The sequence below is a fragment of the Mizuhopecten yessoensis genome, unplaced genomic scaffold (assembly GCF_002113885.1).
Source record: "Mizuhopecten yessoensis strain PY_sf001 unplaced genomic scaffold, ASM211388v2 scaffold11183, whole genome shotgun sequence".
Lineage (NCBI taxonomy): Eukaryota > Metazoa > Mollusca > Bivalvia > Pectinida > Pectinidae > Mizuhopecten > Mizuhopecten yessoensis.
This window is the reverse complement of record NW_018408921.1, coordinates 1,206,505-1,228,862: the sequence shown is the minus strand read 5'-3', so window position 1 is coordinate 1,228,862 and position 22,358 is coordinate 1,206,505. Positions and strand designations below refer to the sequence as shown.

General features: G+C 36.3%; 2 protein-coding genes across 3 annotated transcripts in view; both read right to left on the bottom strand.

Annotated features, from left to right (window-relative positions):
- LOC110440475 (sodium- and chloride-dependent betaine transporter-like) overlaps positions 1 to 4,715 on the bottom strand; it is a 37,789-nt gene extending 33,074 nt beyond the window's left edge. Inside the window, exons 1-2 of the mRNA XM_021483580.1 lie at positions 4,680 to 4,715; positions 3,026 to 3,235 (exon numbers count right to left, since the gene is read on the bottom strand). Of these exons, the coding sequence (XP_021339255.1) occupies positions 3,026 to 3,230 (205 nt within the window). The 5' untranslated portion in view covers positions 3,231 to 3,235; positions 4,680 to 4,715. The remainder of the gene's footprint in view (positions 1 to 3,025; positions 3,236 to 4,679) is intronic.
- An 8,035-nt stretch (positions 4,716 to 12,750) lies between these two features.
- LOC110440523 (solute carrier family 25 member 35-like) lies at positions 12,751 to 21,083 on the bottom strand. 2 transcript variants are annotated; one of them, XM_021483654.1, is made up of 4 exons: positions 20,979 to 21,083; positions 17,547 to 18,093; positions 16,172 to 16,390; positions 12,751 to 14,946 (listed from the first exon to the last, which is right to left on the bottom strand). In XM_021483654.1, exons 2-4 carry the CDS (start codon positions 17,931 to 17,933, stop codon positions 14,629 to 14,631), a joined length of 924 nt encoding a protein of 307 aa, XP_021339329.1. In that variant the 5' UTR covers positions 17,934 to 18,093; positions 20,979 to 21,083; the 3' UTR covers positions 12,751 to 14,628. The 2 variants fall into 2 exon arrangements, with proteins under 2 accessions (XP_021339329.1, XP_021339330.1); XM_021483655.1 differs by having other exon boundaries at positions 21,008 to 21,068.
- Between the last annotated feature and the right edge of the window lie 1,275 nt (positions 21,084 to 22,358).

The window sequence follows — 22,358 nt, the reverse complement described above, 5'->3', positions numbered from 1 at the left end:
AAGTAATGTTATTTCATATTGGATGTCTGAAGGACTGGTTTACCCGTTGTCGGTATAATGAGACCGGTTGGATTATACAGATAAAGTTTTGTTGGAATCGGCTTTCATTAAAGATTTAAGCATTTTTGACACGTTAATTTGCATAGTTCTAAAACGAGTCTATGTTTCATACTTGCTTAAAAGTTGTCTTCCGATAACATCTTTCACCATCAGGAATACCAAAAAATGACAACCGGATAATTATGTCCCCCAAACAAAATATGGGGACATATTGTTTTTGCTCCGTTTCTTATTATTATTAAGTCACCCTAGACGAAGTCGGGGAGACTTATTGTTATTGTTTCGTTTCCAACTTATAAAGTCATCCCGAACGAAGTCGGGTGACTTGTTGTTATTGTTCCGTTTCTTACTTATTCTTATTAAGACACCTCGAACGAAGTCGGGTGACTTGTTGTTATTGTTCCGTTTCTTACTTAATCTTAGGAACTACTGATGGGATTCTAATCAAACTTTGCATACATAATCAGTACAATTTGTAGTTGTGCATCTGACTTTTTTTCCCCCCGCGTCAACCATCCAAGATGGCTGCCGCTGCTCTGATTGGCCGAAATCATATCCAGTAATAACATTCGTTCTATTTGACGGAACATAATGAAACTTAGTGAAAGGGATGATACCGTCACACCGATCGTTTTCAACAAAAAATATTTCACTTTGGATTCAAAATGGCGGCCAAATGCAGGTTTCTGATTGGTCGAAATTTTAATCTCGTCCAATTTCGATGAAATTTGGTATGTAGGTGTAGTATAGCACTACGAACAAAACTGCGGTGTTTGTTTTTTTGAAAAAACAAAATGGCTGCCATTTCCTGGGCTCTGATTGGTCAAAAATTCAACGCGAAATCATATCACCAGTAATAACATTCGTTTTATTTCATCGAACATAATGAAACTCAGTGAAAGGGATTATAACGGCACAGCGCTCGTTTTCGACAAAAATTTAATTGACTTTGGATTCAAAACGGCGGCCAAATGCAGGCTTCTGATTGGTCGAAATAAAATTATCGTCCAATTTTGATGAAATTTGGTATGTAGGTATAGTATGGCACTACGAACACAACTGTGGTGTTCGTTTTGTAAAAAAAAAAAAAAAATGGCTGTCATTTCCTGGCCTCTCATTGGTCAAAATTTCAAAGTCGAAATCATATCGAGTAATAACATTCGTTCTATTAGACCTTTCTCATTTATAGGTAGACCTAGTACGGAGCGTGGAGACAGAGACCTAGACAAGCAAATACAGGGGTCATTTTAAAATCAATTGTATATGGAACGTAGCGTATAGGGTATGTCAAAGTGTATAGACGCCCATGTACGTGACTACAGGTAAGCGAACAGGTAACATCATATGGAGACAGAGATAAGAAAGTATTTAACCGGTAACCACATTCATTATAGTCTTTTTCACGGCTCAATGCGGCAGGTATGTGACCGTGGTAATTGATATTTCAATATCGCCGTTAAGGATCTCACCCGGGACGTCTGTTGTATTTTTCTGACGCCGATTGAGTTAAAAGAAATTCCCCGAGCCAAAATAATCAGTTTGAAAAAGTTTGAAAAAGTTTGTATTTTACCAGAGTGACAGGGATCACATATACATATATATGTTCATTTTGTGAAAAACACAAAATAGCTGCCATTTCCCCGCCTCTGATTGGTCGAAATTTAAATATCATCCAATTTTGATGAAATTTGGTATGTAGGTGTTGTATGGCACTACGAACACAACTGCGGTGTTCGTTTTGTGAAAAAACAAAATGGCTGCGTACTAAGCAGGAGAGGGGTGACTTCCGCTATTGCTCGCAATTGCAATTCTATTTATTATTATTATTCTTATTTCTTCCTGTTTCTTCCTCCGACGAGGTTTCCGACATGTTTCTCAAAAACGTGCGGAATTCAACGAAATTTTATCTGAGTGTGCGTGTATGACAGGCGGTGCGCAAAATTATTTTCGTTTTTCGATCGACTGGTAACAGACGATATTTCTGATAAATTGCATGAGCGTTAAAATTGTTTCCATTGCCGGCATTGCCATTGGTGATTTCAACCGATGTGCATTTTGTACGATATTGCAGACCTTGGTTTGTTTTCGTTGTAATAAAAGTGTTTTTTATTTTATTTTTTATTTTGCACATAAATTTACAATGACATTATCAAATCTCACAATGCCCAGCGATATTTCAGCAGCCGTCATGTTTATTTACATTGGATATTGTAGTTCCGGTCAGTGTTGTAATTAATACGCTAAGAATTGTGTCTCGTGCGGCATGGTAATTATGGCTCGTGCGGAATGGTAATTAAAGTCCCATCAACGACACAGCTTTCAAAGAGGCTATATAGTGACAATGCCATGCAAATGTAAATATAAGGATATAAGTGGTTTCCGAATAAAACCGCATACGTATCTTTATAATAGCAACAGCACGGAGGCTTCTAATTGGTCGAAATTTAGATATTGTTCGATTTTTATAAAAATTGGTATATAGGGGCATATATATGGCATGCTAAAAAAGTATTTTACCGGTTTTGATATTGCATAAAAATAATTCGGTAGACAGAATATATATCTGGAAAGTGTCTAGAAAGTATGAAATATAGACTACCATTGTAACCATACACAGGCAAGTTGATAATGTTGGATATATTTTAAATTTTATGAAAATTTTGCATGTTTTTGTTACAGTAACAGTAATTTTAATCACTATACTCAATCGTCGTCCATTTTCAAAATTATATTTGCCTGTGACATTTAACTGCAATTTTGCTTGTATACACCCGTTACAAAACCTGGTGTTATGCAAGGAGGTCCACTACGGTTATCAGTAGTAATAATGAATAATCATAGATGCAATCATTTTTCATTTTATGTATCTACATGTACACATGGCGAAACAATAAAAGAAATTGAAGTGGGGCCGAAAGTTGACCCAACTCAATAAAAATAGCAAGCATATAAATTGATTACTTACCTCCCCCGTTCCGCATACAGAGGTAAGGAAACCTCCAAACCACGCCTAAACCCACGGAAAAACCTATAAGAGCCAGTAAATATTCCGCCTTCCGTGCCCATACGTCACGTTGGACGTCAATTCCGTTTTCACGGCTTCCTTCACCTTCATGTTCGGAGTTTAGAGGTTGTTTCTCAGCTGGTTCTAAGTTAATCTGTATATCCATCGTTTCTGAAACAATTATGATATTATTCCTGATGAATTGAATAATTTGGAGGCAAAGTTTATGACAACAAATATAATTAGCCTCGGAGAAACCTATTTAATCCGACATCTTGTAGGATGCAACAGTTTGGAAATAAAAGTGACAAAACTGGGGCAAAACCAGAACCATGGAAATATTTACATGGTGACTATTGAAAAAAAAAGGAAAATACTGATCAGGTGTTCCGGAAGAGAACGTGTCCTCTGCACTACCGCCGGCATTCGCCATGCAACTGTAGGTCAAATCCAAATAATGTCAGGTCCTCATAATGAGAACTAGGGTAGTGTAAACAAAACATTAGACGGGATGTTGGCTACACATGCTTACTTGATGGGGTTAAGGGAGGGATGGGAGATAAGGTATCCTGGTTTAACCCCCCCACCCCCGAACCGAACCCCCACCCCGCACCTAGCACGAAGAAAACATAACATTACATCCATTGAACCATTGTATAACGCGAGGACTGGATGTTCACTCTACTGACAGTACACAAAATGTAACTGTTAAGTAATGTAGGAAATAGTAGTTTTATGTGTATGTTTGCCCGCTGTTTAGGTTTGCTATTTGCTACACCAGAAAAGCACGGGAATGTATAACCTAGTTTTTGACGCCAAGTTATAATGACGTCATGCCTGACAACAATACAAAGCGCCATTTTGAATGGGTTTTCACTGCAATTTTGCCGTTTGCTAGTATTATATGGTAAGATTTTCAGACAAAAATGATATTAATTGTGAAGTTATGTAAAAACAATATTGTATGCTGCAAAGGTAGACAGCACAACCACTTATTCTGCCGTCACTTCATCTGAACTTGAAACTGAAAATCTACGCAGAAAATATAATGTACCGTTCAGATTGGACAATACTTATAGAGTGAAGTTTTTGCTTGTGAAGATATAATGTTTCGTTTGTCTTCACTGTTAAAGATATGTTTTTATTAAATAGAGAATTCATGATATTTCACAAGTAAACTGCAATAAATACCGAAACCGAAGGGTTTACCATCATATTTTTGTAGACAGTATGCGGCCTCAATTTCCCAGAAGGCTTTCACGCATGGGGAAGCACCAGAAGTGGACAAAGTGTTTACAGCTTCGCCCAGCTTTGGGGTTTGAAAAAAAAGAAAAGAGAAGAAATTGCAATGGTGCAGCACATCAATTATGATTTCGTCGATATCTCCTAAGCAGGGGACACAGATGACAACCCCTAATTCCACCCAGGGGTCAGCCTTACTCGTCTCCTCCGACATGTACTGGGATATGGCAGGCCTATTTTTCCTGAACCTGCAGGAGTTTTTCAAGTAGTAGTAATTGAAGGGCGTTATGAATTACCACATCAAATTCAATGCAAGTGCATTAGGGTTCAAAAATTATGGTGTATATTAGCATATAAAAATCACTGAACTTACCTGTAAATAAGTACGTGGTTGAGCAGTTCTAGAATTGTAGAATGCTAGCTGTGAGCGCCGAAATGGCAGCACCGGATGTATGCTACCCAGGGAGTTGAGAAAGATGTTGGCTGGTTTCAAAGGCCCTATACTCACAGATGATAATTTGTGAACCGCTTTGAAAATACCAACGAACTAGGTTGTGATAATGCGGTATATAAAACCTCGAATCATTATTATTGTTTCTTAGCCAGTGTCATGTCGGCCAGTCAATGCAGCCTCGAGCTATGTTTTTCTACATTTAAAAGTGTTTAATGTTATTCTGTCTCTGTGTGTAGTTTCAGTACGGTGGCTTGTTGATGACAAACCAAAATGAAGATCACGTAATAAAACAATAACAAAGCCAGAAATTGTTATGGAGCAATTTGACAGGCTTTTCACATCAATTGCACACCAGCCATATTCACCAACAATAATCTTTGGTTTTAGTCTCCTTCGACATGTACTGGGATATGGCAGGCCAATTTTCCCCGAACCTGCAGGGTTTTTTCAAGTAGTAGTAACTGAAGGGCATTATGAGTTACCACACCAAATTCAATGCAAGAGCATAAGGGTTCAAAAACTATTCGCAATTTAAGATAAACACATGCTTGCAAATACACAAATCGTTCGTATGCAAATACACATATCGTTTGTATAGTATCACAATTTATGTAATTAGAGAAAGTCTCGTCCGATGTGAGATTTTTTCATCAAAAGAGTATTCTTAATGTTGTCAATTATACACGATGGTTGTCTGGCACAGATGAGCTCCATATTTTTTTATTCGTAGACAGTGGACAACACAGGAAACTTAACACGTGCGAAAAGATATCCGAGGAATGCTAAATAACAATTGAAGTTCCCTGTAGTGTGTAATTGTACTGTACGCACAAACGACAAAACTACCGATGGGTTATACAAAGCTAGTAATGTATACCCTCGTGTAACCTCAAGGATCCCTGTCCCATAGCACTATGGTTTCTCGTTTGGGATAACACTGTAGCACAGATGAGCAAGTGAACTCAAATTGACCATGTAGCTTAGTGGATTATAGTTTAGTTTAGTTTAGTTTATTGGCCTTTAGCCTTTCGGCTTATCAGCATAAACATTACAATACATTTTACAAAATTGAGTGAGTGATACACAGCAATACAGACATATTATGGAGGATGGACAATATATGTAATTATTCATTTGATCTCAATTGTGAAGCAGAAATTAAAAATTTGGAAAGATTATTCTATTGCCTCTTACTTCTAACAGAAAGTAAATTAATTAATTTAAACATAGACGGTCTAATTCTGTAATATCTGTCAATATATTGTGTTCTTACTTCGTTGTAAAATGGACAAACAAGAATAAAATGCAATTCGTCCTCTATATCGCCTGAATTACACTTTAAACAAAGTCTTTCATTACGAGGTATTCTCTCATATCTGCCCCTTTCTATACGAAGGTCGTGAGAAGATAATCTAAATTTCGCAATGGTTAAAATACAAGATTCAGGAAAAGATTTACAAAGATAATACTGAAGACAACTAACCTCGGGCAGACATCTATATAAAAAACATTTCGTAGAGTTTTCAAAAAAAGTGTTCATATTTTGTATAAAAACATCACGGAGACGTAGTTTAACGTCCAATATAAATTGATTCTTACATACAACTTTCTGATCATACCAAACATATCCAAAACCTAGAGACATTAACATTGATTTCATATTACTAAGCCAGTTGGCCTTTGTATTTACTTCAGACAACATATCATTATACAAGGCTTTCAAAATACAGTTATCTGTTTCAAGTAATTTCAACCAATACTTAATTATTCTCATTTTCCGTATTATACAAAGTGGTAATCTGCCAAGTTCAGAGTACAACATATTGTTTGGAGTACACCTTCTAACATTAAGTAAGCGCTTACAAAAATCTATGTGCACTTTCTGTACGTCAGGGGCAGCATGGAATCCCCATACTTCACAGCCGTAGTTTAATACACTTGAAACATAAATATCAAATACGTATATTTTAGTTTCAATGTTAAAAAAATTGTTATTACAAATATTCGTTATGCGGTATACACATTTTCGACCTTGCTGACTAATAATATTCTGAGTTTGGGTAAACTTTCCATTATAAAACAATGTTACACCCAGATAATTGAAAGACTCAACAATTTCAATGGTTTTTCCATTGTAATACCATCTGTTATTATTTGAAAGGTTACCGCCATTACGAAAGACAACGATTTTCGTTTTGGCCACATTGACCCTTATATTCCATGTGGTACTATAGTCATACAAGGTATCAAGCATAGTCTGAAGACCTTCTATGGACTCAGAAAAAAGGACAGTATCGTCCGTATACATAATCAAAAACAGCGATATATCTCTTAATTCAACATATTCAGTGGTTTTCATGACCACTGAATAGTAACAGTATAACAGTCTAAAGTCCAGGGTTCGTATCCCGGTCTAGCAAGGTGAAGTTTGTCACTTAGAAAACTGCTGTTGGTTATATTTTATACAGTCACGCAACATCTGGCTTTTTATAAATGATTTATCAACGCTTTAGTCATGTCGGGGGGAATTAGTTTGCAAGGCGAAGTTACAGCTTTTGGCAGTGGTATGGGGATCCTTAAGCTAGTATGTAAATGTATACTGTAATTTTGTGTTAACGGTAATTAGCTTCGGAATGACTGGTTTTGAATCAAGGCACATCATGTTTATGGAGGGCCACCGAAGCGTGTCTGCTATATGATCCTATAACAGGTCCTTTTCAACAGAACAGAACAATTCACTGTCCTCTAGAATCTACACTAGCGTCCGTTGCAAGTCGCGAAGCAGGTGAAATCGTCCCGGCTCGTCGGCCAGTCCCTTCATCGATAGTAAGCAGGCGCGTAGCTACCATGTAATCCAATAAGCCCGGGCTTGCACATGATTTTGACAAGTATAGGTTTTCATCACGTTTTTTTCTTCTTGCTGATACTATAAAGTGGAGTTTAAGTTTTGAATATATAGTATACATATGTAATTCCTCAGATATGATACATTGTTAATAGTTAGTGGGGCAACCTCGCTTCTCGAAATGACCAACAAATAACAGGAGCAAGTATAAGGAACCAGTTACAAATCACAAACAGAAGACGAGACTGAGTAAAGGTGACAGTGGGGGTAACCTCGCTTCCCAATTAACTCGGATCAGATTATGAGAAAGACAAACCCAATTGCATGTTCACTAATGCAGAAGTATCAAATGCATTTATCAAGATTAGGTAAAACCAGACAATGTATGTATGGAGGGTGTACAAAGCAATACCGACGGTTAATCTTCAGAATTACACTGGATCCACGTAAATAGGTATAAAGATATACAAAACATAGGAATTTTTTCTTGCGGATTAAAACGAGAAAACAGACATCAAGACGTGGTAAATGGCTCCTGAGACGTTCTAGAAAACAAAATTTTCATGGGGGAGATCCCCCAGACCCCCTCCCATACTCCCCCCCTGCTCGTGCTTCCGGAGGGGGGGGGGGGGGGCTGCCTTTGGCAACCCTATGTCGGGCTTACACATGGTAAAGGGGCTAGCTACGCGCCTGGTAGGCCTAATACATGCCGAATGCTCAAACGATGAGTTAGTCCTGTTGACACAGTCGATCGACACAAGAATTCAGCCAACGGCAGCATCTTTTAAATCTTTTAAATCGTCATCTGGTTTCTAAGGAAACTCCACATTTCACGGATGCACTTTCTGTCTCGTTGAAGTCGAACCGCTTCGTTGCCTGATGAGCGTAGCCGCTGCACAACCGTTTTTTAACGGTCAGCTTTCTCCGCGAACACGGAATAAATTTCTGACTTTTTGCAACAAAAATATTTTACATGGTATTTTTGTTTTAAATTTAGATCTACTTTCAGTTTTAAGATAACCAACTCTAGTTAAACATGCTGGTAATGTTAATTAAATTATTGAAAAATAAGCAAAGTGGAACTATTTGTTTATTGCTCAACGCATCATCTTTCCCGCGAATTTCATGACGGTGTTTTGCTTTTAAACGTGAAAAAAGTCTATTTTTTTCTTAATTTCAAATAATAAAAGTGGATGTAATAGAATGTAAATATAAGGTTTAAAATACATCTTTTTTACATTTAACACGTATCATGGAATATGTTTGAACGGAACTGTGTTGCATACCCTCATAGATGTTAAAAAGATGCATTTCAAACCTTAAATATATGTCCGCATGAGTGTTATATTGTATCAGGTGGAGACAGGGTATATTTGAGTATAACAAAGGGTGCCTCTAACACCATGCTGTGGTTTTGGTTTTATATTGTTTTACGCTCTGTTCACAGCTATGACCATTTAAGGACGTGTCTCCATTTACATTGTGTATGCATGTATGTGTGCTGGGTGGCTGGAGGCAGGGTATATTGGTGGATTTGTCTTCTTGTGATAGTGCAGATCTGACGACTTTATAGTCCTACTTCACTGAAATACCATGACACCCAGCACAGCATTCCGCCCGGTAACATTATACGGACACCGGGTGGACCAATTGTTGCCATTACCCTAAATGCTGAACGTCAAGTAGGGAATAACAACGACCATTTTAAGGACGTTGGTAAGCCCCGGCCTGAGAGTAGCACCACTGCCTTCCTCACCTGGGCGAAAGTTCAATACTACCGACAATGAAGTCTTTCCAACCAAGGCACTAGGAAACAAAAGGTAGTTTATTAGCAGCAGAGAGAAATATATATATTCCGAAAATTGTAATCGGTGCAACAGATTAGAACTTTGGTCACTTTTGTGTCCCTAAGTGGAGTGCAGAAAACAAATTCCGGATTCTGTAGAAAGCTCCCACACAGAAAAAAACTCCCAAATCTGCATGAGTTGCCTTTCACAACATGCATTGGGTAACAGAAGATGCCTGTATATTCTTTTCTCGATCCCCGGGTTGATGAGTGTTAACAAGCCTAAACAAACTAACCCTCTTCCCCCGTCCCCGTGCAGATTCTAGGAATTATGTGTCCTATTCTGGTGTCGTAAGAGGCGATTGCTGCAGATATATTTTGATTTTTCAATGTCTCCTATAAAGAAAATAGAAGACAACACACGGCTCTTACGAAATCATGCATATGGATACCGCAGGCCGATTCTTACACCAGACCTGCGTGTGTTGGAGTGTTGGAAAATAATTACATGTGAAAAATCTATAGTGCTAATGACCGCGGAGGCAGAATCAGATATGTTATTTATTTGCAAGATAATGATTAAAAGGTTCTATAATGAACGATTTATCAAATGAACGTAAGGCCTATGGGACCTGTATCTCTTACACTTACCTGGATAAATTGAACAATTATGGCAAAATATTGTATTGGATACAGTATTTCCAGCAGATTCTGATCTGTCTTCGGTATCGGGGAATGATACTACATTTGATTCCGCGATCCAGAATATGCCTTACTTTGCTCCAATTAGTTTAAACTAAAGCGAGTATTATACTCTGACTTTTTGCAACAAAAATATTTTACATGGTATTTTTGTTTTAAATTTAGATCTACTTTCAGTTTTAAGATAACCAACTCTAGTTAAACATGCTGGTAATGTTAATTAAATTATTGAAAAATATGCAAAGTGGAACTATTTGTTTATTGCTCAACGCATCATCTTTCCCGCGAATTTCATGACGGTGTTTTGCTTTTAAATGTGAAAAAAGTCTATTTTTTCTTAATTTCAAATAATAAAAGTGGATGTAATAGAATGTAAATATAAGGTTTAAAATACATCTTTTTTACATTTAACACGTATCATGGAATATGTTTGAACGGAACTGTGTTGCATACCCTCATAGATGTTAAAAAGATGCATTTCAAACCTTAAATATATGTCCGCATGAGTGTTATATTGTATCAGGTGGAGACAGGGTATATTTGAGTATAACAAAGGGGCTCTATACATGATGCCTCTCACACCATGCTGTGGTTTTGGTTTTATATTGTTTTACGCTCTGTTCACAGCTATGACCATTTAAGGACGTGTCTCCATTTACATTGTGTATGCATGTATGTGTGCTGGGTGGCTGGAGGCAGGGTATATTGGTGGATTTGTCTTCTTGTGATAGTGCAGATCTGACGACTTTATAGTCCTACTTCACTGAAATACCATGACAACCAGCACAGCATTCCGCCCGGTAACATTATACGGACACCGGGTGGACCAATTGTTGCCATTACCCTAAATACTGAACGTCAAGTAGGGAATAACAAGGACCATTTTAAGGACGTTGGTAAGCCCCGGCCTGAGAGCAGCACCACTTCCTTCCTCACCTGGGCGAAAGTTCAATACTACCGACAATGAAGTCTTGCCAACCAAGGAAACAAAAGGTAGTCAATTAGCAGCAGAGAGAAATATATAGATTCCGAAAATTGTAATCGGTGCAACATATTAGAACTTTGGTCACTTTTGTGTCCCTAAGTGGAGTGCACAAAACAAATTCCAGATTCTGTAGAAAGCTCCCACACAGAAGAAAACTCCCAAATCTGCATGAGTTGCCTTTCACAACATGCATTGGGTAACAGAAGATGCCTGTATATTCTTTTCTCGATCCCCGGGCTGCAAGAGTGTTAACAAGTCTAAACAAACTAACCCTCTACCCCCGTCCCCGGGGGTAGAGGGTTAGTTTGTTATCTGTTATTATCTGTATATGAAAACTGTATCTTGTAATTTACTCGTGACATTCAAAATTGGTGAACGTCATTCAATCCCAGCCTAAATATAAATATACATGTATGTACTACACTTGAATTCAAGTACCTTGAGAGAAGTTGTTTCAAGAAATGTTACTCAGGTCAAGATAATATATTCAAACTTAATAGCCTTCAAAACAGCATGCTACAGGTATATAGCCATATTTAGAGGAAACTCATTGAAGATCTTAACTAATTTTATACCAGCTAGCTAAAATGTGGATCTATGCCATATTCATTTGAACATACCCGATGTACCAGCCTAATATTGTTACTCAAAGTTTAGGATCTTTAAAACAAGCCGTTTAAAGATTTCAAGAAGCCCTGTGACAGTGAGTGTGTTAAGGTCATGCACTTAAACAGAGTCCTTCATACACTAGACTTTATGAATCTTCAGAGCAAGTTGTTTGAAGGTTTAATATCTTTCACCCCTTGAAAATAAGTCAGGGTCATTTAATTTATTTGTACAAACCTCATCTTCTCTTTATCCAGCCTACAGTGTCTCCATTGAAAACTTTTAATTTCAAAGCTTTGTTTTAATTAAATTTATTTTAATTAAATTTATTGATAAATGGTATATGGACTTTGAGTGTTGTGAAACACTATACCTATAATCAAAGTAATATATGAACAATATGTGTGTGATATAAGTAATTGATGTCTTAATGTGTTGCATTTTATGTACCATGTATCTGTATGTGAATATGTATATGTCGGTCAAAAGCTCTTCAGAGCTTATGTTACTTTGTTATATACCCACCGACTCTAAATAAAATTTATCTTACCTGAAAACTGTTCACCCGGAATGCTACTGGCAAAAGATTGTTACTTTTTGACCTTTAGATATTTAAACTCTGTGACCTTTGTGTCTAAGCAGCATCTTTCCGATATATTTTCTGTAGACAAAACTCTGAGAACATGTACAGCATTGTTTACCATAGGTATTGTGGTATTTTGATGTGATTTTACTTACATTTGTCTTCAATTTGAGTCTTGCATTGCTATATGTTTTGAAGGACCTTCCCTCAGGGGATATGGATATGTTCTGTGTTGAGCGAGCTTTACACAGCAATGTCACTGTACAGATAGCGAAACTTTTATACAAACATTACTCACAATTCTAATCAAATAAATGAAAATTTTAATGATAATGAAAGTATTTCTGCTTTTATTTGACAAACTGAAGAGTGAACCTAACACACACTCAAGTGATTGCACCTTTAACTCATTCACCCCTGAAGACACATTTGAGCTCTTCCAATTCAAAGGTTGGAATAGTTCATTACAAAATTTCAGGGGTGAATGATTTGGTTATAGATACAGTAAGCCAAACATGAATTCCAGTGCATCATACAGCTGTTTTGTCCTTCTAGGACATCAGTGATGATAGGGGCCAAAAAGTTGGTCATCTGAATAGGTGTGTTAAGACAGAAGGGGTGGTGCATAAAACCCGTTAATTTATAAATTTCAAAACTTAGAGGTGTACTGCTTAATTTTAGGATTCACGTTATAAATCACTGACATATTTCTCTTAATACCCGATGAAAATTCCATCTTTTATTCCTGATATGTTAACAGCACGAACATGAGAATCTGTCATCCTCCTTCACATTTACAATAACAATATATAAGCTGGCAATTATTTCACTGCCACCTGTGTCACAGGTAATAAAAGGATCCCCGTACCACTGCCAAAAACTGCAGCTATGTATTAGAAACTTTGTTTGCAGTTTGACTTTAATTTCGATAAATCTTAAAGAAAACTATCCCTTTTTTTTTTAATTGATGAATATTCAATTATAAAATATAGAAATACATTTCAATAATAAATTTTACAAAATGGTGTTTAATGAATTATTGGGACTTATTATTAATAGAAAATAGATTCAGAAAAACAGCTAATCAACCTGAGGCGACCTTTATTCAATCTCCTGCCTGTTGGTTGTTATTTTTACAACATGAACAACTATACGAATATGAGATTTAGTGTGGTCATAGATCAAAACAGCGGTATATGCAAGATAGTGGACATTTGTAACTGGGGATACTCGCAATTAAGCCCCTCCCTACTTCTTGTCAATCTTTTTTCACTAGGGGTGAGGGCTTACTTGTGGTCAAATACGGTATATTAAACAACAATGTGCTGAGTGTAAAAAATGCAACTGGACCTGACCAGGATTTAAACACTGGACCTCCAGTCACGGCCACTATAACCAACTGAGATGGTCAACAGTTATATCTTGGTTCAGTCAAGTTACAGTTATATCCAATACAAAATTCAGGGGAGGTAACTGAATCCATGGGGGGGAAATACATCCTATGATGGGATAGAGATTCTTAATGCTAAACTCACAGGTAATGAATACAAGACTCATATATAAATACATATACAAATGTATATCACAAGTGAACACAAGAGTTACAGATAAGTATCATCAGCACATACATATAAATGAGACTTGTAAACTGTATCAGGTCACAAATTTGAACAAACTTGTTAATCCTTCATCCAATGAAGCTACAAGTATCATAGCTTATATAAAAACCTTAAGAACATGTTTAAAGAGAAGCTATTTTAACTCGTTCACCACTGAAATTTCATAATGAACTTTTCCAACCTTTGAATTGGAGGAGTTCAAATGACTTTTCAGGGGTAACTGAGTTAAGTAATTTTTAACACATTTCACCTGTCATCTTTAACCCTTTCACCCCTATGTAACTTTAGTAGACTCTACCATGCATTGATCTGGTTGAGTTCATTGATTTGGGCTAAAATATCATCATACATGTTATACAAAAGGTACCGCTTACTAGAAAAGATGTATACAAATCTAAAACATGTTTTTTGATTCTGAATATATATAGGACAATGCAAAAATAAACCCATTGTAAATCTGTTTAAAATCATGAAAACTATTATTTTAGCAGAAGCCAGAATTAGAACTAGATTATTTCACGCAATTATCAAATATGTTGGCAGACACTTTTAATTTGTGTTATTAAGAGAAAGTGTAAGTTTTGTGGCATTTTTTATGATAATTTTTAACAGTGATTTTAACCATTATAGTCCCTTTAACACAGGATTACATTGTTTTTGAAAAATATTTGATAAGATTGTTTTTGCTGATTAAATAAGTTATGAAATGCATTGTATTCTACAAGAAACAATTTATCAAATATCATACATTTCCTCCTTTAAATCTGCAGTAAGCGTCTCTAAGCTGGTCCCAGAATAATAGACTAAGCATTGTATGTGGCACCAGACGGAGAAATGAAGGCCCCCACCCCTTATAAAACCCCCAAAGTCCCTCCTCCCTGAAGATTTTTAAATAACAGTCCAGTACTCCTCTGTAGAGTAGACCTTTTCCCTGAGCGTCCAGGCCTTGGTTGTAAATTCGTGTGGACACCACGTCAAATGGTGTCATGAAACAAGTCACCACTACACCGCTAATTGTACTAGCACACAGCGAAACGAAGGCACTCCCCTTTGGAAACACCTGAAACACACATTAACAATCGTGATTTTTTCTTGGTATTAAAATTGTGAACAGGTTTGAGTCAGGACCATAGCATCAGGAAAACCAGTACGGCTGTGTATTGAATTTGGGGGAGAGGGACATCTCAAGAGTACTGTACATTTCATGAAGGTATGATAAATTCTACAAAAGTATCTGGTCTGTTAATACTACAGACATATATTATGTACTCTCTGTCTATATAGCTAGTAGCCATAGAAAATGCATAGTGTATATCAAGAATTTTTTGCCTGGTCAAACTTTCGCCTTTCACCCATGAAAACAATTTCCACCCAGTGTCAATTTCACTCTTCATATTTCATTACTATACTATGTATAATGTGCTGTTGACTTAAATTCACAGTAATGATAAATTTGCCCCAATCATGGAGGGCGAAAAAGGCGAAAATTAAACTGCAGGGAAAATTTAGGACTATTCCAGAAATGCATTGCGGGAGGAAGGGAGGCACTTTTTGTAACCACCATTACCATAATCATATTTTCGTGGGGCTATTTTGCATCATAGTCATGTGTAGACAGATGATGGAGCAACCCAAATGTTACAATCTGTACAAAACAGCATGACGGGCTACCTGCCCTAACTGTAGGATCCTAGGGAGACACCCCCAAAAAGAAGACAAAGCCACATGTTGGAGAGAAAAGGAAAAAAAGTGCACATCCAAAGTGCTTCGATAGGGAGCATATTAATTTTCATTTCTTCTGTATTGCCAAAAAGGAGCTGCAGAAGTAAACCTCTTATTCTCCAGGAAGGGGGTCGGGGGTGCCCCATATCAGTCTCCAGGAAGGGGGTCGGGGGTGCCCCGTATCAGCAATTCCAGGACATTTTTTCACTATTTGGGTATGGGGCCCCTGGCTTAGGAATTCGCAGTAACCCAAATTGTGATTTTATTTTAATTATATGGTACCTTATATTGATTCTGTTAATAAAGTGTCATCTAACAGACTACAACATCCTGTTTTATAAAAGGTCACTTCATTTAAATCAAATTTATTTTTGAGATTAGGATATTTTTAAGTTTTGGAAAAAACATACTGCAACATTTTCCATTAGGACTGTGGCTGGAAATCACCCTCAAAATGGCCCCAGAAAACCCCTAATGTTACCTCTTATGATCATACAATGGGATACCAATACAGGCCAATTTGCTTAAATATATAGAGGAGGCCTTGGAAAATTTATGTTTACCTCTTTTTTGGCAATAGCCTCTTTGGCTTTGGAGAAGGTAGTGAGCTGCACTGCTGAGCCCACCATGACTCTAGACATGGCAGCTGAAACCCCCCTCCAGAGCCCCAGAATTCCTCCCTCGCTGTACACAGTACGGAAGGCTCCCATCATGCCCTGGTGGTCATGTTGGTATCCCACAGCTATCTGCTGCACAGACTGGGACTGGAGATGAGTTTTCACCTACAAAATGTAACAATTTCAGGCTTAACAAGTGATACAAATCCCCTCGCATTCACACATTGTTTGACAAATGTATGAGGAAATGAATAGATAATTCAATGATGTATCATTATCTGCACTAGCGACTGCATTCTCGAAAATTAGACAGCAAAAATATTTCCACACAAAAGTGTTGAAGGTATTGTCATGGCAAACACTTGAGTTTCATGAAATTCCTTTGAGGAATGAAGTCGATAGAGAATGACAAAGTTTTTCTAAAAATAGTAACATTGCAGTGACCTTGACCTTCAACATTGAAACCAGAAACGCGAACTTGTTCAAGGCATTGCCAAACGAAACACTTGTATGACGTTTCATGAAATTCGGTAGAAGAATGAAGTCGCTAGAGCGTTGACAAAGGGTCTTTCTAAAACAAGTAACAGTGAACTTGACCTTCAAAGTTCATATGTAGAAACCCGAAACACAAACTTCTGCAAGTCATTGCCATACCAAACACTTATATTCATGAACCTTTATGAAACTCCGTTGAGAAATAAATATGCTAGAGCTATAACAAAGAGTGTAACATAGTATGGGCTGAATCCTATATATATATATATATATATATATATATATCCCTTCGAAATTTCGTTGTGTTTTCAGTATTCAGTATTTTACTTCCCATTTTCACTTTGGGAGTCAGTTGAACCCCCTTGACTGAAAATTGGGGGTCCTCATCAATGAGCTTTTTCAGTATTCATTGCTTTAAGTCATATACATCATCATTTTGGAGAATGGAATTTTTGAAGTTGTCATTTCATGGGAACAAGGGTGTTCAGATTTTAGGGGTCCTGTAATTATAATTGGAAAATAGGGTTATTCGAAGCAGGATTCGGCAAGTTGTAATACAGGAAAGAAATACCAAAGCTTGTATCATTTAATAACTGCTAGAAATGGGAAGTGCTGCTAATAAGGGGAGGGACACTAATTATGGCTAATATGGTACATGAATCGATGGACCAGTATAAGACAAGCACAAATTTTGTTAGTTGAAACACCATTAGAGATGTATTAAATATAACATTTTTCCTGTAGCAACATTATTGATAGACATTTAGATCAATAGTAATATTTTTACAAGACCTTAGCATTTCGTTCTTTCATATGAATTGATTACCATGTAAAATGGACTTCCCATAAAGGCCCCCACACATCCTGAGAAAGCACCGGCACCAATACTTTTGTAAATGACCACGTCTCCGTTTTTGTCCTTGGTAAGTCCGTTGTTTGTGATGACCTGATATGTACCAAGACGAAAACCATTCATGGTCATTTGGTACCAGATAGCAGGAACAAGGCCGTTTTGTAGCTTGATGAATCCATCCTGTTTGGCGATGGTGTAAAATGCATGTAAGGCATTGCGGTAATGGACGGTATACTTTCCACGCGCTTTCAGTTCTCCTTGTAGCTGCATTCTCGTTTTAACTACTTCCAATGGGTTCGTGAAAAACCCAGCACAGCTGGTGCTGAGAGCACCTATGACAAATTCCTCTATTTGAGCCATGCTGACATACAATAGGGAAAGAATGTATCCACACTATACTGACACTAAAGTATGTTTGTATTTGAATTGTAAAACATGGATGTTGAAGAAATCCTTCTCCACATCCAACATGGCACCTCTGTTGGAATTTCCGTCGTGTTGTTTCTTCTAGCTAGTCTACCTGAAAACATAAAATACAAAATTTGCAGTGAAATTATATACAAAACTATCTAAATGACCCACCAAAGTCAAAGGCCACCTCAAAACAATAAGGAATAAAGTGCAATACCTTGTAGCAGTCCTGTGTGTAAATCAATGTTAATCAGGATTTGATACTTACACCAATCCTCTAGTCATACAGAGACTACATGTTATAGATTTGAGCAAGGTCAAATAGATAACCCAACCAAATAAGGACTTTAGATTTGTGAATTATATATTCAGAAAATTGCTTGACTGCTAGATGGACCAATAAGAATATTCCTTTCCTAAACTACATCATACCTAAAATACAAGAAAACAAAATGCACTGACTAATACTGTTTAAATTAACTAAGACATAGGAAAAAAGGGAGGGAAAAATTATAATACAGTCTTTGGTAATTGGAATTTGTAAGTGTACTTTTTATATACAGTAATAATATATTTATGAGTTCATGAATACAAATACTATTACAGCAAAAGTTAGAAAGTTTGGGAGAGAGATTTTGATGTGTTGTAATTGTTTCTTGTAGGTTGTTTTGTCTGGTTTCAAATATAAATGAAAGGAAATCAATCTTAATGTCTTTCTCATTTTGTGCGGAAAGAGGAACCAGTGATATATTTTTAACCAGCTGAAAAGTAAAATTGCAAAGTGATGCTCATTTCATTTATATATCTAACTGTAACTGATGATTTCAACAAAATATCTTATCTAAACCCAATAGTGGGTACACATTACGTAAATGCTAAAACAGAATAAATTAAACATGAACATACATCCTTACATTCCTGTACACGAAACGTTTACATTTGTGCATAAATTGTATATTCATATACATGTTAACATACATGCACCATCACACATTAACTTGTCCACAAACTTAGATATTAAACTATGATAATATACACCTTTATATCTAAATAGTGTGTGTGCTTACATCCAGGCTTGTTTCCAATTAATTCCTTCCGTGTTATTGTTGGTTCATGAATTAAATACTGACAATAATGAATTTGACCCAAATAAAATTATGAGAAGGCATATCGATATCCTATTCACCATTTCTGGAGGACAGATGAAATCCTCAAAAACAGTATGAGTTATGTCCCTTAAAACAAACATCTTTTTAAAGTGTGTCTTGCTTCATGAATAAATTGTATTAGGTTTTTTTTGAGAATTTTCATTATTGAAATATTTTCAAAATTATCTCATGGTTTATTGAAGAATTTTAATGTTCTGCATACTAACTGAAGTTTTTTAAAACATCTTATCTAAGTCCTCCACTTTTCTGATAATACTATTTGACACTACTTTGGAACAGGTTTGTATTGTGAATGTTTAAGTCTTTTTATGTCACTTATATTTTTTTAGTGAAATTTTCATGCAATCATTTATTTTTATTTATTTAGGGTGTATTTTAAACTTTTCTTTATAAATATAAAAAAAACTTTTCTTAAAAACATTTTATATATTTACTCCCTTATTTTTATGGAGAAAATTAAAATATAATAATAAATGGAACATATTCAGGAATCACAATTGTTGGGGGTTATAAAACAGCGCTCATTAATTATTTTTGCCAACATTTTTCATCTTTGGTATATTTTCAACTACTTCATGCATATGGGTTGATTACATTTTTTCTAAATATTTTGCTGAGGAATATTTGAATGATCGTACCATAACCTTTTACAGTAATAGCATCTAAAAAAATTGGCATTATTTTAACAAGAGGCCCGCCCAGAGGGCATTCCTGTGTCGTTCATCTGGATCTTTTTGCCCAGCAATATATACATGGTTATGGGGTGGGGATCTCAACTGTTACAAAGTTATGGCCCAGGAATTAGGTCCCAAGGGGTAGAGCCACACCCCATGCCAGAGTCAACTCTAATATGATGACTGTTTATCTCTTTATGCCCAACATTTGTATATATGGTTATGGGGTCGGAATCTCAATTGTTTCAAAATCTTGACCCAAGGACTATGTACACCCAAGGGTAGGGCCAGACCCTGGCTCAATCCTGAAAGTGAAATTTTTCATTTGTTGTATTCGTCTCTATATACTCACCAATATGTATTTGGTTATAGCAGAGGTACTAGCTTCGTCTTGGTTAGGCCAAAAATATCTGGTGTTTCTGGTAACCCTATGTACCTAACCTAGTTTGTTGTGCCGAACCTATAAACTTGTTAAGGCAATTTCCAAAGGCACTGTTAATGTCAAGATCACTCTCCTATATAAACCACATACAAAATATTTGTTAAAATAAAATGTGTTACTTACCTACCTACCTATTTAGAAACTTTGATAACGTCCAAATTAAAAAAATAAAATCCCAATCACATATAGGAATGCTCCCAACCTAAAAACTACTTATTATCTCCTTGAAAAATGATAGGGCTCAATTGTGTTATTTTTATAAAGTAGATAGGCATAGTCAGTTCATTATCCTCATTGACATCGAATAATACCCCTCTCCGTGTGTGTATGCGCTATATTGCAGCAGGGATCTACACATCCCTGATTGCAGTCTTTATTTTAGTTACATAAATTTAGGTTACTGTTGAACGATCTTTAAATTTAACTAGTCAGAACTTCCTCTGGCCCTGACACCGGACTTAGACGTTTTGACAGATATCTTTCTGGTGAGAGCAGACATATATCTGTCAAAATGTTTAAGTCTGGTTTCAGGGCCAGTGGAAACTCTAGATCTGTAACCAGGTAACTTTGAAAGATAAAGTGAAAGTCAGTCATTGTGAAAGAATTTTTTCTTGTCCCTTCCCTAAAATAATCTCACATTACAATCCTATTTAAGATTCTCAAACATTGTCATGCCGATTAAGTCGAATCAATATCCTTTTCAACTTACCCAGTTCCATGTACAGTTTGTTTACTTACTTGTCCTTCAGCACGTGTAATGTGTATTTTGGTCTTAAGTGGAACACTTCGGAACATAGCCTCTTACGCATGGATAAAACCCGAGGCTTTCAAAACGAGATAAAGGGAGATAACCGCGTTATCATTGGTGGCATACCACAAATTCATCCTAATACCACAGACGTATACAAATATTTGTAAGACAACTGCATGCATACTGCTTACTACAGGAAACTACTGTTTGACAGATTTTGTTTCCCTTTTCAAGACGTCTCAGCGGTATTGAATCTCTTAGTATCCATATAAAAGAAATTCAGTATCAATATTTAAAAGTAACACTGATTTAAATAACATAAACATACTTTGATGTATCTATTTATAAGCATTTTAACTACTTACATGTGACGCTCGTAGGGCTTGTATTGGTGTTTTCCGTGAAAATCAGGGGGTACCTTCACCCGATATTTGCTGCCATACATTGTAGGTACACACAATCAGGATTAATTTTTGTAGATGTTTCAAATTATGATTGTGGAGACACTAAGCATTCCATTAATATGTATTTTGTATGTTTTAAGTCAGTTATATAAAATCAGCCGGCTTACCATTAAAAATATCGACCAAAAAGGTCACACTTGAACATTCAAAGTCTATTTTTATAGGGTTTCTTAGATGTCTCATCTTCGTAAGTCCTTATAAAATAGTTTTAGGATATTGTTAACATTTTTTAAAATTTGAATTGAGAACCGGGAACATAGTCTACCAGCCTGTCTTTTATACCTACCCTACTAACACAGACTGACTGAAAATGGACCTAGAAGACATCCTTGGAGGCAGCCACCTTTTGATGCCATGCTATATATGAGCCGCCGGCTTGGATTAGGGTCCTTAAGCAGTAAAAAATCAATTTCGTGATTTTTATGATTTCGAAATCTAGAGACATTTCTGATCACAATGATATAAAAAATATGTCAGTCCGTCAATGTTTGATGATTTGACACCACGTCATACATAGAAGTATGCTATATGACTTCTGACGTCGCTTGCAACGTCATAATTTCTAACGTTACTTTTAAGATTGATACCGGCGGGTAACATATGTATATTAATTTTAACTGCTTATTTCTGGCTTCACTCCAGAAGTTAGGGTTAGGGTTAGAGCATGATTGTAAAGGGAAATTCCAGAGCATTTAAACGGAAATAATAAAATATGTTATTAAGTCATACACAAATACTGAAATGTAAAACAAATAGGGTTCCATATGACCATGGTACAAATATTACTTCTGTACTTTTGAACTTTGAAGACTAACATCTCTACAGTTTTCTTCCGGTTATAGCTGTGATAAAAATATGTTTACAACAAAAACTT